The 17,310-nt window shown below is 37.9% G+C and overlaps 1 protein-coding gene across 2 annotated transcripts in view; it reads left to right on the forward strand.

Annotated features, from left to right (window-relative positions):
• Window positions 1-260: 260 nt before the first annotated feature.
• Window positions 261-17,310, forward strand: part of anpepa (alanyl (membrane) aminopeptidase a) — a 31,907-nt gene continuing 14,857 nt past the window's right edge. The window contains exons 1-14 of one of the 2 annotated variants that reach the window (XM_084403650.1): window positions 261-357; window positions 4,090-4,815; window positions 5,909-6,051; window positions 10,246-10,385; window positions 10,477-10,603; window positions 10,674-10,828; window positions 10,906-11,019; window positions 12,090-12,233; window positions 13,624-13,689; window positions 13,799-13,864; window positions 13,963-14,138; window positions 14,229-14,305; window positions 15,850-15,983; window positions 16,065-16,120. In XM_084403650.1, the coding sequence (XP_084259776.1) occupies window positions 4,226-4,815; window positions 5,909-6,051; window positions 10,246-10,385; window positions 10,477-10,603; window positions 10,674-10,828; window positions 10,906-11,019; window positions 12,090-12,233; window positions 13,624-13,689; window positions 13,799-13,864; window positions 13,963-14,138; window positions 14,229-14,305; window positions 15,850-15,983; window positions 16,065-16,120 (1,988 nt within the window). In that variant the 5' untranslated portion in view covers window positions 261-357; window positions 4,090-4,225. The remainder of the gene's footprint in view (window positions 358-4,089; window positions 4,816-5,908; window positions 6,052-10,245; window positions 10,386-10,476; window positions 10,604-10,673; window positions 10,829-10,905; window positions 11,020-12,089; window positions 12,234-13,623; window positions 13,690-13,798; window positions 13,865-13,962; window positions 14,139-14,228; window positions 14,306-15,849; window positions 15,984-16,064; window positions 16,121-17,310) is intronic. The other variant, XM_084403651.1, reaches the window with a different exon arrangement.

Consider the following 17,310-nt stretch of genomic DNA (forward strand, 5'->3'; position numbering starts at 1 on the left):
GTCTCAAACTGTGCACATCACACATAAGCTATGAAAGACATGCAATAAATGTAACTTCAGAGTGATTTTTACCCTTAAAACCCCTGACAAAGGGTTGTTATAGAGAATTCTCAGTCTGTGTGTATACGTGTGTATGTGTCTGTGTGGGTTTGGGGTGTGTATATGTGTAAGCTTCGTTTTGCCCCTCCTCCCAACTGGGAAGGAGTGTGTGTGTGTGTGTGTGTGTGTGTGTGTGTGTGTGTGTGTGTGTGTGTGTGTGTGAGTGAGAGAGAGAGAGAGAGAGAGAGTTTGTTTTTCCCATCAACCTCATCATACACGCAACTATCCCACTTCTGTGAACTTCCCTATGGATACCTGGTATGTGTACTTTTACTCTCTTCTTTTCATCTTAGTCGAGCATGCGTGTGTCTTTATTTGATTTGACTTTAATCTCACACAAGAACTAAGAAGTCGTCTTTTCGAAAGAAAGAAAACTGCTGCAAGATTTCTGTGTTCCTGTGCTGTTGCATGGCTTTCCAGAGTGATTTAGCATATGGTCAACGGATGAGATGGGATTCTTTGCAATGTGGGTGTTTAATATTTTAGTGTAGCATAGTTCATATTTACTTACCTCAAATAACTTCCAGATGGAAATGGTTAAAACAGTAGAATGAAATGCATAAAGCTGTCAGACTGTATAAGACACAAGCGTTTAGTTTAAGCAAGATGATTTTACATGGTCAGTGATCGCATGAACTTGTATATGCAAAACTATAATTTGCAATAAGGGCTTTGGCATACCTGTTAAGATCAGTTGAGACGAGCGTGAATTTTCATACTGGTTTGGTTTATTCTGGCTCGTGCTGATCCATTTGGAGGACTTGTTTGTCCATGATTTAGCATTTTTAAATGCTGTGTTAAATGCAACACACCCACGGTTCACATCCACACACACACGCACGCACGCACACACACACACACACACACACACACACACACACAGAGTCTGGTTTGATATCTTTGTTGGGACTCTCCATAGACGTGATGGTTTTTATACTGTCCAAACTGTATATTCTGTCCCCTTACACTAACCCAACCCCAAAACCTACCAATCACACACAACTTTCTGCATTTTTACACTTTCAAAAAACTCATTGTGTATGATTTATAAGCTTTTGTACCCATGGGGACCGCTGACTGGTCCCCACAATGTAATATAAACCACACACACGCACGATCAAAAGTTTGGGGTGTTTTTAAAAAGCATTTAATATAGCATTTTAAACATAAAAAAAAAAGGGAAATATAAGATCATTTCTGTTTTTTCACCAACCTTATTGGTGTAATGATGATTATATTTTCATTGCCCCCTTATGTGACCAGTGCTGTTTTTTTTCCCCTATGCAAACACATCTGCAAGCTGAACTTTCACATACATCTCTCACTTACAAGCACAAAATTATTATTCTTTTGAAAAGACAGCTCACGTTATCCATTGGTTTAATTGAGAATGAATCATCGGGACAGGGAGAGCATTCCATCCCATTCTATCCTGCCGCCCTTGCATAGAGCACCAATGAAAATGTCCCAAAATGAGTCTACATTTAAAAACCACTTTTGTGCATATTTCTTCTTCCTAACACATAAGCAGCCATTAAGTGTTAAAATATGTGCATGTGTTTGTTGATTGAACTCACATGATAACAAGAAGATGGTAAATGACGCAAGCCATCAAGAGGAAGCACCTGTGAGAAAGAGCACACAATGATTTAGTGCACTGGATTATTCCAGATGTGCATTATAGGACTTTTTGTACTAACACTAAATAGCTATACCTAATGCTTAGACTAAGGTTAACAGAGTTAGATTTTTTCATTCTTCACCACAACAAAAGTGCAGATTTTGCCAGCAAATTGCTAAATGCCACATTTATGTTTAACTCATATGAATGAGCTCATTTGAGTTGATATTTTATCATTATTGTTTATTTTTACATTTTTTATTTTAGTTTGTCCAAGCTGTTCATTTCCATACAATGAAAGTGAATAGAGACTCTCGCTTTTGAGCTCCAAAAAATTGAAAAAAAGTGCTAAAAAAGATGAAGAAAGGTGAACTAAGTAACTTTTTTACCTTAACTGAACAGCTTCGGAGTCATTGGAATGGTTATATTACTTATTTCGGGTTGAATGGTGGTCGTTTCGCACCCCCCTGGTGCCCGTGAGCGGAAAATTCGCACTTGCAACTTTGAGACGGCGGGCCGCCGGCCGCCGCGGCAGGAAGTCTCGCGTGATATCAGGTCTCGCGATGTAAACAATTGCTTTACGGCCAAAAGAAATCTGCTCAAATACTGTCATTATTGCGCTCCCTCACGCTGTTTGAACCCGAAGGAAGAAGCCGTTTTAAAGAATGTCCCATCTGCTTTGATGTCGTTGATCTACTAGCCTCTGCTGTCTGAGAATCACCAAAGAGTTTTTACAACAGTGTTGTCAAATATCTATACCGAAGCTGTGGGGGAGCTCTAGAGAGAAACCTGCGAGCAAAAAGCGAGAATACAGCGAAGAAATCCCGAAGTTACTGAGTGCTGCTTTAATTCAATACTTGCAAAACATTCATTAGCTGTGTGAGTAAAATAAACTGGTTGTGTGTCATATTTGAATGTTAGACTACAAGTGTTGTTATTGTTTGCTAAAACTAAAACTAATAAAAATAGTTAGTCAGTAACTGCAATAAAGCTGAAATAAATTCAAATATAAATATTACAAGAAAAACTTAAAAGTGATGACTTGGCAACTAAAGGAAATTAATAAGTTAAAGTACTAAAATTACTAAAACAATAAATTAAAGCTATATACTGTAGAAATAAACAGTATATAAAAAAGAAAATAATGACTAATAAAAATGACAAGAGCACATAAAAAAATACTAAAACTAACAATGAAAACTAACACGGGGATCAACGTTGTCGTCTGTCCGTGAAAAAAGTAGTTTATACATTTTTGTAGTTTACACAGAGACGATAATGGCAAAAACTTGACCTTTGAAACCTATTTTCAAAAGCTTGTGTTTTCAGGCCCGCCAAAATTCTATTGTCATGTAAATGAATGGCCAGATGAATAAAAACTAACTAAGAAACCAGGTGTAAGAAATCAATCAAACAATTACAGTTTTTCTCGATTGCTTAAACACTATGACCAGGCTTTTGAACAAAAATTTCAAGATTTGTTGAACTGTCACTGCAAAACTCTACACACAAATCCCTTCATTTCTCATTACCTAGACCATGTTGTCATGTAGAAAGCACTAGCATTCAGTATTGTTCACTCAAGTCAGCACAGCTTCAGCTCAGTTAGCACACAATTACCCAGGTGGAAACACTAAGAGTCAAAATTGATCACACATCAATCAGATCCTTCAATAGATAGATAAAAGGGCCCAAATCAGTTTATTGAGTTTTGGAACAATGGATCCAGAAAGACATGAAGGAAGAGATCGAGGAGGAGGAGGACGAAGGGCAAGGGCAAGAAGACAAGCAGTCTCAGATGAAATTCAACACGCAACACGCAATTCCACAAGCAACATAACTTACCAGTTTTGGAAATGTTGTTTTGAATTTATTGCACCAGTGTCTTAGACAATGTTGTAGTGTGTGTGATTTTGAGGGCTTGTGCGTCCTGTCTGAGGGCAAAGTTTGGTTTTTCAGCAATAGTGAATGGTTTTGAGTGTAGAGCTTCATTTTGACCTGAAAATAGGATGTTTGGGGAATTGGGTGAGACGTTATGGATTTGTGTTTACAGTTTTGAGAATACGAGGCATAGTTTCAAGAAATGTGTTTAAGCAATCGAGAAAAACTGTAATAGCTATGGCAGCCAAGGACAAGCGGGAACATTGGAACAAAGGAAACAAACTAAAAGCACATGAAAATGAAACAGAACCAAAAATACCAACTCTGACACTTTCATTGTTTGGAAAAAAAATAGCGTGAATATTCTGCCTAACATCTTTTGTGTTCTAGAAAGAAAGTCTTTCCATTTGAAACTACATATTTGGATGAACTATTCCTTTATTACAATTATTTTGCTTGAATCTTTAATGAAACATTGCTTCTTCTAGGTATTTATATCACCGAAGATGGAAACCATCTATTTGTTTTTGTTAAAAGCAATGTCATGCTAGCATCATCTCAACAACACAACAAAGAAGAAAAACGCACATAGCACCATTTTCTCATCTCAAACCGCAGTGAACAATGGGGAAAGGATATTACATCAGCAAACATATGGCCACCGCAGCCATGGTACTGGCTGCAATAGCCTTGGTGACCATCATTGCATTATCAGTCGTTTATAATCGAGAAAAGTCCAAAAACGCAGCAAGGTTCACTAATACAACTACATCACCAGTACCTCCCACCCCCAAGACTTCGAACGAACCCTGGGACAAATACAGACTGCCCGATACTCTATCTCCACAGTATTACAACGTGACTCTCTGGCCTCGTTTGGTGATGAACGCCAATGGGACGTATATTTTCACTGGGAACTCGGGAGTGATGTTTACTTGTGTGAAGACGACAGACCTGATATTGATTCACTCCAACAAACTGAACTTAACCCTGTTCAAGGGGCATCATGCAAAACTCACGGGTCTGAGCGGCGTAACAGCTCCGGCAATAAAGACCACCTGGTTTCAGACCGAAACACAGTACTTGGTGATTCAACTGGAGGGAAAACTGAAGCCTGGGAAGTCCTACTGGCTCTATACAGAGTTCAGAGGAGAGCTTGCTGATGATCTGAAAGGTTTCTACAGGAGTGAATACATGGAAGATGGTGAAAAAAAGTGAGATTTTGTACATCTTTGTGATAATACAATTTCCCCAAAAAGTATACGGACGACAGTAAAGCAGCTGAATATGTCTGAATGTTATTGCATTACACACAACCTATCAAACCAAGTGGCACCTAGTTGCAAAACAGATGATGTGGCAGATTTCTCCGTAACCAAGACATTTTTGCAATTACTCAAAATGTTTCAGTTCTAGCAGACTAACCACATGTATTTCCCGTTATGCTCAGCAATCATAAAATGTCGAAATACTTCTGTCTAAATATTTGTTTATTTTGAACAGTACACATTATTGTCGAAAAGTTTGAGGTCAGCAAAAAATGGAACCTCATTCCGGAAGTAAATCAACCAAAAGTGACAGCAAAGCCATTTATAATGTTACAAAAGATTTATATTTCAAATAAATGCTGTTTATTTTTCATCTTTCTATTCACCAAAAAAGAACCACTGTTTTAACAATGTTTCTTGAACAGCAAATCATCACAGAATGATTTCTGAAGGATCATGTGACACTGAAGACTGGAGTAGTGATGCTGAAAATTCAGCTTTGATCACAGGAATAAATTACATTTTTAAATCTATTAAAATAGAAAACTGTTATTTTAAATTGTAATAATATTGTTTAAACAAATAAGAGCAGCCTTGGTGAGCATAAGAGACTTAAATCTTACCAAACTCAAACTTCTGAACAATATGCTATCTATTATTTTATATTTTAAAAATCTATCAAACTTATTTTTCTGAAATGTTTTTCAAAAGTGTGCTTGTGCTATATTTTAGTCACTTGGTTTGATAGTTTTGTATGTAATGCACATAAGACATAATGCAAATCAAGACATTTTTAACTGTTACTACTGAAAGTATTTTCCTTGATGTTGTTCATTATAGACATTATAGATCATTTAAATTTAGAAATATGACATCTTACTGACAAACAAAAAGTAATTGAACCTAAATTAATGAATGAATCTATTCGAATAGTAATCGAATCTATTGATAAGTAAAGCACAACTCAAACCATTGCCATTTGTTCAAAACTAGTTGACTTTATAGTGTTGTGATCAAACACTTTTCTCATGTTTTCCAGAATCATTGCCATCACTCAGATGCAGGCCACTTACGCTAGAAAAGCTTTCCCGTGTTTCGATGAACCTGGCATGAAAGCTGTGTTTCACATCACTCTTATCCATGACCTGGGAACTACAGCACTGTCCAACAGCCAGGAAATTAGTAAGACAATCAATCCATCGCTTTCACTAATCTCATTTGTGCTCACTGAAAGACTGATGGCCGGTTTCACAAACTATTCATTTAGTCCCAGACTAAAATGCATGTTTGAGCTGTCTGAACTGAAAGCAACTTGCACTGACATATCTTAAAATACATCAGTGCCATTGTTTTCATCTCAAGATGCACACCAGCATATTTATAAAAGCGACTTAAATGCCCTAATTGAACTAAGGCTTATCCTGCAGCAAGATTTTTTTTCTTTTTCATAAGGTCCACTGGGCATTTTTAAATTCAATTATTCTGTCACCTGCCAATTCTACTTTAAAGAAAAAAGAAAAGAAAAAATATAACTTTAAAAAAATATAACTTTAAAAATGATCAAAATAAATCAACAATATCAAAAACCTACAACACATCATGCATGTGTCGTGGTGCTCTCATGAACATGCGTTGGAGACATTAATATTTTGTAAAACAAGTGGTAAATTATGTTTTTTATGCAAACATAGCACTCATATTGCTTCATAGACTTGAAGTTAAACCACTGGAGTCACATGGATTACTTTAATGATGTCTTTACTACCTTTCTGGGGCTTGATAGTGGTAGTTGTGTAGCTGTCAATGGAGAAACAAAATGTCATTAAAAAATAAAAAATATCATTATTTGTGTTCCGAAGATGAACAAAAGTCTTACGGGTTTGGAACGACGTGTGAGTGAGCAATTAATGAAAGAATTTTCATTTTTGGATGGACTATCCCTTTAAAAAGACTTCATATAGTCTTTATATAATAACATGAAGGAAATGACTCATTCCTTTTTAAACCACACACGACATGCAAACTTTCGGAGTCATGGTAGTCTGCTGGTTATGTGTCATTCGGCAACATCTGTCCTCCTGATGTTGGCATTCACTTCAGCTCTGTTTGTTTTCCTTGAAGTTATTCCCTTAACTGCCATCAGCTTCAAACCTAATCTTGACTATCTGAACATAAGCAAACCAGGCAAACTTTTGCCTCAAATCATGTTTTGTTTGCAGGGCCAATTTCACATCAAAACAATGTTTCTGTATCCAATTAGTTAAATCCTGTCAAGATTTTCTAATATATCCCAGTTAAAAATGTTTTTCAAATGCAAAATGTATTGCTGCAGTCAGACTGTGGTGACAGACTTATATTTAAAAATGTGGAAATAGAATTAACAATAATATTGACTTCTAAAACCACTCGCCGTTTTTCTCAATTGCTAACACACAATTTCTGAAAACATTAAACACAAAACCTCATCTTCAAGCACTATTTACAAAACCTCTGACTCCTCTCGCAAAATGAAACGTTCGCCTCTAAACAGTTTTACCTGTGTTCAAAATCAAACGCTGCTCTCAAATCATAAACAAAGTGATCAAAATGATATACACTATCAAGCAGTCAGTAAACAATACACCAAAAAAAAAAATAGAAAACACATTGTTCAAAACATATAGTTCAAAACACATATTTTTTTTATGAACGAAAACATGTTCTATCATAGTAGCTCAAAATTGATCAGAAATTACTACTCTGCTTTGCTCTTTGCAATTTTTTTTTTGTTCTTCCTCGTCCTTGTATACTGTAATTCTTGTTCTTTGTTGATATGAACCTGCAACCAGTCAAAATCTATTGAGCAGTCAGTACTGTTAACAAATGGAAAGCACAATGTTCAGGGCCATACAATTTGTTCATTGTACAGTCTACAGCCTGCAATGCACTGTACTACAGTATACAATACTAAAAGGGACACAAATCAAAGGAATAAACATGTGATCAAGGTGCTTCTTCTTGTCTTTGGGCTGGGTCAGGCCAGAGCACTTTGTCGACATCACAAGCAATATTGTCCCTCCTGAGGCAACGGGGGAACGAAGAAGCCTCTTGTGTGCCGTATCCAGCCCTGACATGATTCCTCACCTATATCAACACAGGCTAAATCCATGGCTTGCAGCAGATTTACTCTGGTGTAGGGTTGTCTATCATTTACTTTCCGTCTCCAAGAGGAGAAAAACTCCTCAATCGGATTCAGAGTATGGAGGGAGGTGCAAGTTCATAAACTGCCCATTGATGTTAAACCATTCCCTTACCTGAGCAGCTCTGTGGAAACTGACATTGTCCCACACTATCACATAGATGGGAATGGGATTCTCATTTAGCTCTTGACCCTGCTGCTGAAATAAAATATATCTAAGGGGCCGCTCACATATCGCGTCTTTTGCGCGCGCAAGTTCGTTATTTCAAATGTAGCCGCGCGGTATTCGGGCTCATAATGGAAGCGACGCGGTCGCGGTGCGACGCGCTCGTTTTTTCCAAGCGCGTCCGCGCCGCATCGAGATAAAAACATCTCAACTTTTCAGAATGCCGCAAGCGCACCGCAGGTCACGTGACAAGAACCAAGCTTAGCAACGACAGACGCCTCCGGAGCGCAACCACCCGAGCGCTTTGGAAAAAGGAGAACGCGGCGCGCCTAGCGTTTTCGACGCGTTTTTATGCGCGATATGTGAGCGGCCCCTTAGATTGGCAATAAATCTTAGAAGGTGCTTGGTGTTACATGGCCCGAGTGTAACATGGTGATGTAGAACACCATGGTTGCTGAGAGCAGCACAGATTGTGACATTGCCCCCTCGTTGACCAGGGACTTCAACAATGGCCCGCTGTCCAATCATGTTTCGGCCTTTCCTTCTCCTCTTTGTTAGATTGAAGCCTGCTTCATCGACAAAGATGAACTCATGGGGTCTGTCCAAGGATTCCAAGTCAAATATTGTCTGTGTAGAAATACAATATACTGTATTTAGAATTTTGTAAGTCGTACAGAGACAGTGCTATACTGTAGAGAACAATTAGGCCTACTATTTGCACTTCTGATTCACATACATTGTATGTACTGAAGAGTAATGTCATTCACATAGTATGTGTTAGTACTGTAGACAATCTGGATTACAGTAAATGTTTCTGAATGGTACTCTGTATACTTGTTTCATTCGCATCCTGTTACGATCCTGTTTCCCTGGAATTCATATTACATTATCTTGAAGGACCATGCCCACTATAACGGCCTCTTGCTCCTGAGTGAATATAGCTGTCCTTCCACCTGCATGTGGCAGCCTTGCAATTCTACAAAAATGTGCAGTTACAAAAAATATTCATGCAGTACTATACATACAGTGATGAACTTTACAAATGTCTATTGAAACAGCTGCATATAGTGTAGTACAGTAAATTTGCAATTACAAAAATACAGTAGTATACTGTATCTGTTCTCTTCTCTGAATGTCCTTACTATGGTGGACACCGAAAATCGTCTAAATTTGGGTTGCACTTGTCCTGCTTCCCTCATTGTCAGTCCATGGACAAGAACATGGTCTATGACTGTTGCCCGAATTTCATCAGAAATTTCCACTCTTTGTCTTCCTCTTCCTCTTCTTCCTCCTCTTTCTTGCCCTCCTCTTCCTCTTTCTTGCCCTCCTCTTCCTCTTTCTTGCCCTCCTCTTCCTCTTCCTGGGTTTTAGTGTTTTAGCAATTGAGAAAAACTGTAATTGTTTTTTTTTTAATGGGTAATTTTGTTATAAATGTATATGATTAATTAACTGGCATTTGATTAACTAATTGCCATAATTAAAGGAATTTGTATAGCTCAAACAGTACAGCATGCCACTGTCTATGCTAAAGTCACCAGTTTGAATCCCAGGGAATGCATGAATGAACTGATAAATGATATACCTTAAACAGACAGTCCACCGAAAAATGAAATTTCCGTCATTATTTACTCATCCTCAGGTCATTTCAAACCTGTATGCATTTCTTTCTTTTGCCAAACACAAAAAAGTATATTTTGAAGAATGATGGTAACCAAACTGTTTTGTATCCCATTGATTATATTTTTGTCCATAAGTCAGTGGGAACTGAAACTGTTACCAACATTTTTATAAATATCCCTTTATGTTCCACAAAACAAAGAAAGTCATACAGGTTTGGAACGATATGAGGACGAGGGCAATACAGCATTTTAATTTTTTGGGTGGACTATCTCTTTAAAAGCAAAGTAATTGGTTTTAAACAAAAGCATCTGCCAAATTCATAAAGTAAATGCAAGGTACATATTTCATTTGACTCACAATACTTTTCAAAATATATTTTATAAACTGTGTTGTTTTTATTTTTTCATCTTAGAGACAGAAAATGTCATAATTGATGGAACGGCCGTTACCAGGACGATATTTGAACCCACAAAGAGGATGTCAACATACCTTGTTGCATTCCTCGTCAGTGATTTAACCTACATCAGTGCTGAAGACGACAAGGGTGTTTTGGTAGTACCTCCATGCCAATTTATTCATCTAAACTCTGTGAAGAGTTTTTTACAGACATGAAGGTAAATGATGTTTGTTTGTATTGTCACAGGTAAGAATATGGGCACGGAGAAAAGCCATTGAAGACAGGCAAGGAGATTATGCGCTCAGTATCACTAAGCCGATACTGGAGTTCTTTGAGAAATATTACAACACTAGCTATCCGCTTTCTAAGTCAGGTACGACCAACTTCATTTAGAAAACCTTCAAAGTTGAGCAGAATGCAGATTTTTCCTCCTCTTTTCTTAGATCAGATTGCGCTTCCTGACTTCGAATCGGGAGCCATGGAAAACTGGGGTCTTGTCACTTACAGAGAGACTGCGCTTCTATACGACCCGGAGACGTCTGCCAATGGCAACAAGCAGAGGATTGCGACTGTGGTTTCTCACGAACTGGCTCACATGGTACGTCTAGGCCCAGTAAAGGGGACTCGGAGTACTTTTTGCTTCACACAGTTTGCCATGTGATTTATGTCTTCCAGTGGTTTGGAAACCTCGTGACGCTGAAATGGTGGAATGATCTCTGGCTGAACGAGGGGTTCGCTTCATACGTGGAGTATCTGGGCGCTGATCATGCTGAGCCTACCTGGAACATTGTAAGAACATCATTCAAAGGATTTGTGAAATAGTCCCTTTCTTTGAGGTGCTTTTAAGATGTCCACTAGATAATCATATGCTCATATTATTAAATAATTATCAAGGCACTTAATGCAGAAAAACTTGCCTGTATTTAAAGGTGAAGTGTACTTTCTCTATCCCAATTTAAATTAACAGATTATAAGGAATTTTTTAGGCTGATTTCCTGAGGAGTGTAAACACTGTGGCTCTATGGTGCTTTCAAAACATTGGTGTCTGTTCGTTTAAGGGAAGGGGTCAAAGTTCGACTGGTTAGCAGGGTTCAGTTGGTTCCTGCTGTTGGAGAGGGCCAAAAAGTCTTGCTAAACCTGAAAAAGAGCCTGCATTTAATGAATTCATTAAGCTAGCCTTGTGACTGGATGGATGAATGTATGGATGGACATGGACGGATGATGGATGAATGATGGATGGATTGATGGATGAATGAATAGATGATGGTTGGATGGATTATGGATTGATGGATGGATGGATGGTGGATGATGGACGGATGGATGAATGGATGGATGATGGATGGATGGATGACAGATGAATGAATAGGTGGATGGTGGATGGATGGATAAATGGATGGATTGATGGATGGATGGATGGATGGATGGACGAATGATGGATGGATTGGTGGATGATGGACGGATGGATGAATGGATGGATGATGGATGGATGGATGACAGATGAATGAATAGGTGGATGGTGGATGGATGGATAAATGGATGGATGGATTGATGGATGGATGGATGGATGGATGGACGGACGAATGATGGATGGATTGGTGGATGATGGAATCCACCCATCCATCCATAGTCCAAATCACTTGTCCTATGTAGTCGCAGGGATGCTAGAGTCTAAAATAAATAAATAAATAAATTCTTCTTGGTAAGAAAGGTATAACTAATAACTTTCGTTTATAGCAATTAGTGGTGCAAAAATTACACACTTCACCTTTGAGAGAGCATGATGCAGAGTTGCATGTTGCAGTCCAGCGAAATGTTTAGAAGAGACACACCTTGTAACACTCAACTCTGTCCCTCACCAGAAAGACCAGATCATTCTGTACGACCTGCAAAGAGCGTTTGCTGTGGATAGCTTGACTTCCTCTCACCCTCTCTCCCGAAAGGAGGAAGAGGTCAACACTCCATCAGAAATTAGTGAAATGTTCAGCACCATATCCTACAGCAAGGTAAAAAAAAAAAATCTACTGCATTATCATACAGTAAGACCTAGAAACTTAGCAATACCTAGCATCCAATAGAACACCTTAGCAACTGGACTGAAAAAATGCTAAGAACATTCAGAATACCATAGCAACCAGCCACAATCTCCTAGCTACCAGACAGCGACACAAATAACATCTTATCACATTACAACGCCCTGGCAACCATAATGAAAACCCCAGCAAAGGGATAGCAATGCAAACACTACGCAAAACAACCATTCAGCATATCCCAGCACAAGATGGTGTAACACAGCAACCAGATAGTGACACACTAAGTACTACTCAGAACATCTTAACAACCATCTAGCAACACCCTGGCAACCATCCACAAACCCTTGTGACCCCCAAGAACTAGAAACTGGATAGAAAATAGGATAAAGGCCATTCAGAACACAGTAGAAACAGGATTTCAATGTGCTAATAATTACTCAGAGCACCTTAACGATCACCTAGCAACACCCTGGCGATCACCTAGCAACACCCTGGCAACCACCCGCAACATTGTAGCAGTTTTACATCCAGTACTGATTACAACTTTGAAAAACCGCATTATCGTGAGACCTAGAAATTTAGTGACGCCCTAGTAACCAACAAGGAGCTGAAAAACACTAAGAACACTCAGAATAACATAGCAACCACCCACAACACCCTCGCAACCATCAAAAAAACCCTAGCAACTGGACATCTGTTTAACATCCATTATTGATTACAACTTTGAAAAAACGCATTGTAATAAGACCTAGAAATTTAGTGGTGCCCTAGCAACCACCAAGAAAAGAAAAACACTAAGAACACACAGAATTCTGTAGCAACCGCCCACAACACCCTATCAACCATCAAAAACACCCTGGACATCTGTTTTACATCCAGTACTGTTTTGCATCCAGTACTGATTACAACTTTGAAAAACCACATTATAACGAGACCTAGAAATTTAGTGATGCCCTAGCAACCACCAAGAAAAGAAAAACATTAAGAACACTCAGAATACTGTAGCAACTACCCACAATACCCTAGCAACCATAAAAAATACACTAGCAACTGGATATCAATGGACTAACAACCATTCAGAACCATCTAACCACAATGACACTCAGAACATGTGCTAATATTTATTCAGAACACCTTAGCAACGTCCTGGCAACCACCCGTAACATTGATTACAATGAAAACATTTTTGGCTCTAATGTTGGATGATCCATGTTGGGTTTCAGCTTCAGCACTGATAATGTGTAATTCCAGAAGACCAGCAAAAGGCACCATTCCTTGAGGGGCTACAAATACAGTCATAAAGCAGTCAGGGTGGTTTCAGTCCAGTCAGAGATAAAGGCATTACATATGTTTGTCATTACAGGGAGCTGCAGTGCTTAAAATGCTCTCAGAATTCCTGACAGAGCCTGTGTTTGTCAAGGGACTCAGTGTAAGTCTTACTGTAGCCTCAAGTTTCTGAACAAGTTGAAGAGTTCATGCAACTTTTACTCCATACTTCACGACCATTGAAAAGAGATTGTGTTGTTCCTCTCCCACAGAACTATCTGAACCAGTTTGCTTTCAGAAGCTCGGTCTATTCGGACCTCTGGGATCATCTCCAAAAGGTGGAATATTAAACTGTTTGAGATTTATATGTGGTGTAAAAAAACACAGTGAGACATGCTGGAATTCAACGTTATGCTCGTTTTCACGTCTCAACCAGGCAGTGGACCAAACTCCAAGGGTGAAACTACCGTATAGTGTTCACGAGATCATGAACCGCTGGATACTACAGATGGGTTTCCCAGTAGTCACCATTGACACTAGAACTGGGAACATCAGCCAAAAGCACTTTCTCCTGGAAAAAGATGCAGTGGTGGATAGGAAATCTGAATTTAAGTATGTTGTCAAGCATCTTCATTGCAATATCTTATTTCTAGATCATTTGAAAACCCTTCCTATAAGTCTAACTGCTGTGTTAAACCTCAGTTATGAATGGTTTGTGCCCATCAAATGGATGAAAAGAGACCAGGTGCAGGATCAGCTGTGGCTTCTACAGAAATCAGGTACATTAAACCTTCTAAAGTCAATGTACCTTTATCTACTTGTACACTTTATCTACCTCAAAGTCTTGCAACAGGTCTTAGATGCAGATCATAGTTTCTTGTTGTCATGGGTTTCTGCACTCCACAGCAAGGGCCAATCTGTAGTGGGCAAAGAGTCAAATGTTACTCCTTATTCTACAGGGGCTGGACATGCATGAATATATTTTGGGAAGAAAAAGGAGTGAAGCTTACAATACTATTTTGGCTCATTTTTTACTTTTACTGAAGACATTTTTAAAAAGTGTTCCCTGTGCAAAACTTGCAGTCACAATGCCAGGATGTTTTGGGTGGTTGCCAGGGTGTTGCTAAGGTACTCTGAGCAATTGTTAACATGTTGCTCTGTAGCTGCCAGAATGTTCCGAATGGTTGTTAAAGGCTGCTCTGGGTTGTCAGACTTTCACCTGATTGCTTATAAAAGTAATAGTTTTTCTCTGTCATTTTTAGTTTAGTTCAAATATTTTCGTAATGCACTATTTACAGTAATTGACCCTTTTCATATTTCCGGGTTTCTCAGAAGCGGAAGGCGTCATAGTTGGGTAAAATTCTATAGCGGTGAATGAGAGACTACATTAAATATATTTTTTTGTGTTCCCATTTGCTCAAATAGCAAAAGAGACACCCTCACAGCAGCATTAACTATTTTTTTGCCATTTGATGCAAAGGTAATATAATTTAAAAAAGTATAGTGTTACAAATTTACATACTTTTTTTTTTTTTTTTTTGAAAAAAATAAAAAACCTTGCAGCATTTACGATGTTGATGACCTTTAAAATGCGTCATCAGTCTGTGAAAAGGTTCAATTTGAGCAAGCAGCTTTTTCTAATTAATTCAAGTTTATAATTCTGAAATATTGTTTGGCTCATTTTCATTTGAAAATACACTACTCTTCAAAAGGTTGTTTTTTTTTTAAAGAATTATGTTTTTTGAAAGACAGTAATATTGTGAAATATAATTGGAACTGAAATAACATGTATTTTTATTTTAATAATATTTAAAATGTAATTTATTCCCGTAAGGCAAAGCTGAATTTTCAGCATCATTACTCCAGTCTTCAGTGTCACATGATCCATCAGAAATCATTCTAATATGCTGATTTGATGCTCAAGAAACATTTATCATTATTATCAATGTTGAAAACAATTGTGCTGCTTAATGTTTTTTAGGAAACAGTGATAAAAAAATTTCAGGATACTTTGATGAACAGAAACTTCAATAGAACAGAATTTATTTGAAATAGATAGCCTATCTTTTGTAACATTGTAAATGTCTTTATTGTCACTTCTGATCAATGTAATGCGTCCTTGCTGAATAAAAGCATTACTGACCCCTAAACGTTTGAACAGTAGTGTAATAATTAATTATTACTTATTATTACTAATTATTACTAGCTACAGTATGACAGGTCATACGCCTGTCAATTAAAATGGCAATTTACTGTCAAATGAAATGCTTTCTCCTTGCTTGAAGATACTACATGAAATTGACCTTATTTTATCTGCTCTAAGCTATTCACAAACCAATGAAAGTCAGCAAAAGCGAATGGGTGCTGGCCAACCTCCATGTGTCAGGATACTTCAGAGTGAACTACGACCTTGGCAACTGGGAGCGACTCCTCAGCCAACTGGAGTCAAATCACCAGGTCCTGCATGAAAATGATAAGAACAGTCACGAAAATGCCAAAAAGACATGAAACTATCATTTATATCTTTCCTTTACATAGGTGATTCCTGTGGTGAACAGAGCTCAGATTCTGGATGACGCATTTAATCTAGCACGGTGAGTGTTACATGAGATGCATGTAAATTCAGTTGCACATTCCATGTACACTACTGTTCAAAAGTTTGGGATCAGTATGTTGTTGTTTTTTTCTTGCAGAAATTAATACTTTTATTCAGCAAGGATGCATTAAATTAACCAAAAGTGACAGTAAAGATATTTATAATATTACAAAGAAAATCTATTTCAAATAAATGCTGAGCATAAGAGACTTCTTTCAAAAATATATTAAGACATTGCACAAACCCTAATCTTTTGAATGGTAGTGTGTTTCAGGGTGCCCACGATCTTGGAATGTTTTTTCATTCATTTTTTTTTTTTTTTTTTTTTTTCTCCTATTAAAGTAATGGAAATTAATCAAATTAAATTCAAAAATATATTATCGGGGATGAAGTGCTTTAAAGGATTAGGCCTAGTTCACTTTCAAATGAAAATTAGCCCATGATTTACTCACCCTCAAGCCATCCAAGGAGTAACGTAATATGACTTCCTTCTTTCAGACGAATACAATAGAGTTATATATAAAAAAAAAAAAATCCCGCCTCTTCCAAGTTTCATAATGCAGTGGATTGCAACCAACAGATTTAAGTTAAAAAACGTGCATCAATCCATCGTAAACGAACTCCAAACGGCTCCTGTGGGTTAATACATGCCTTCTGACGCAAAACGATGAGTTTGTGTTAGAAAAATATAAATATTTAAAACTTCATAAAGTAAAATAACTGGTTCCAATCTATTTGATCTACACATCAATCTACGCCTTTGTTATTGTAGAGGTTAGCGACCCCTAGCGGCGAAAAAAATTACACTTCTAGATGTTCCCCAAGCTAATAACCTTGGATAAAACCTTGTTCCCCAAGCTATGCCCTTGGATAAAAACGAATGACATTGTCAATCTCAGAAGGCTGACATTGAGTTATACATTTATTATAGTTAAGCAACTTTTACAGCAGCATGGTAGGATAAATGTAACTTTTCCATAATCGCTTAACGTTATCTGCGGCTCCTGTAGTTTGAAGACTCGCGGCGAACTGCTGCGTACATAAGCGCTGCAAAGGGAAACTCCGCCTACCACTTCACCTCCGCCAAATGCTTCCGCCCAATTTTTTTTTTACATAATATTTTTTGGTATTATTATTGTTAGTGGCAATGGTGTTTAAGTGTATTGTTATTTACGCTGGCCCAGTAGT

Source organism: Rutilus rutilus (genome assembly GCF_951802725.1).
Source record: "Rutilus rutilus genome assembly, chromosome: 3".
Taxonomy (NCBI): Eukaryota; Metazoa; Chordata; class Actinopteri; order Cypriniformes; family Leuciscidae; genus Rutilus; species Rutilus rutilus.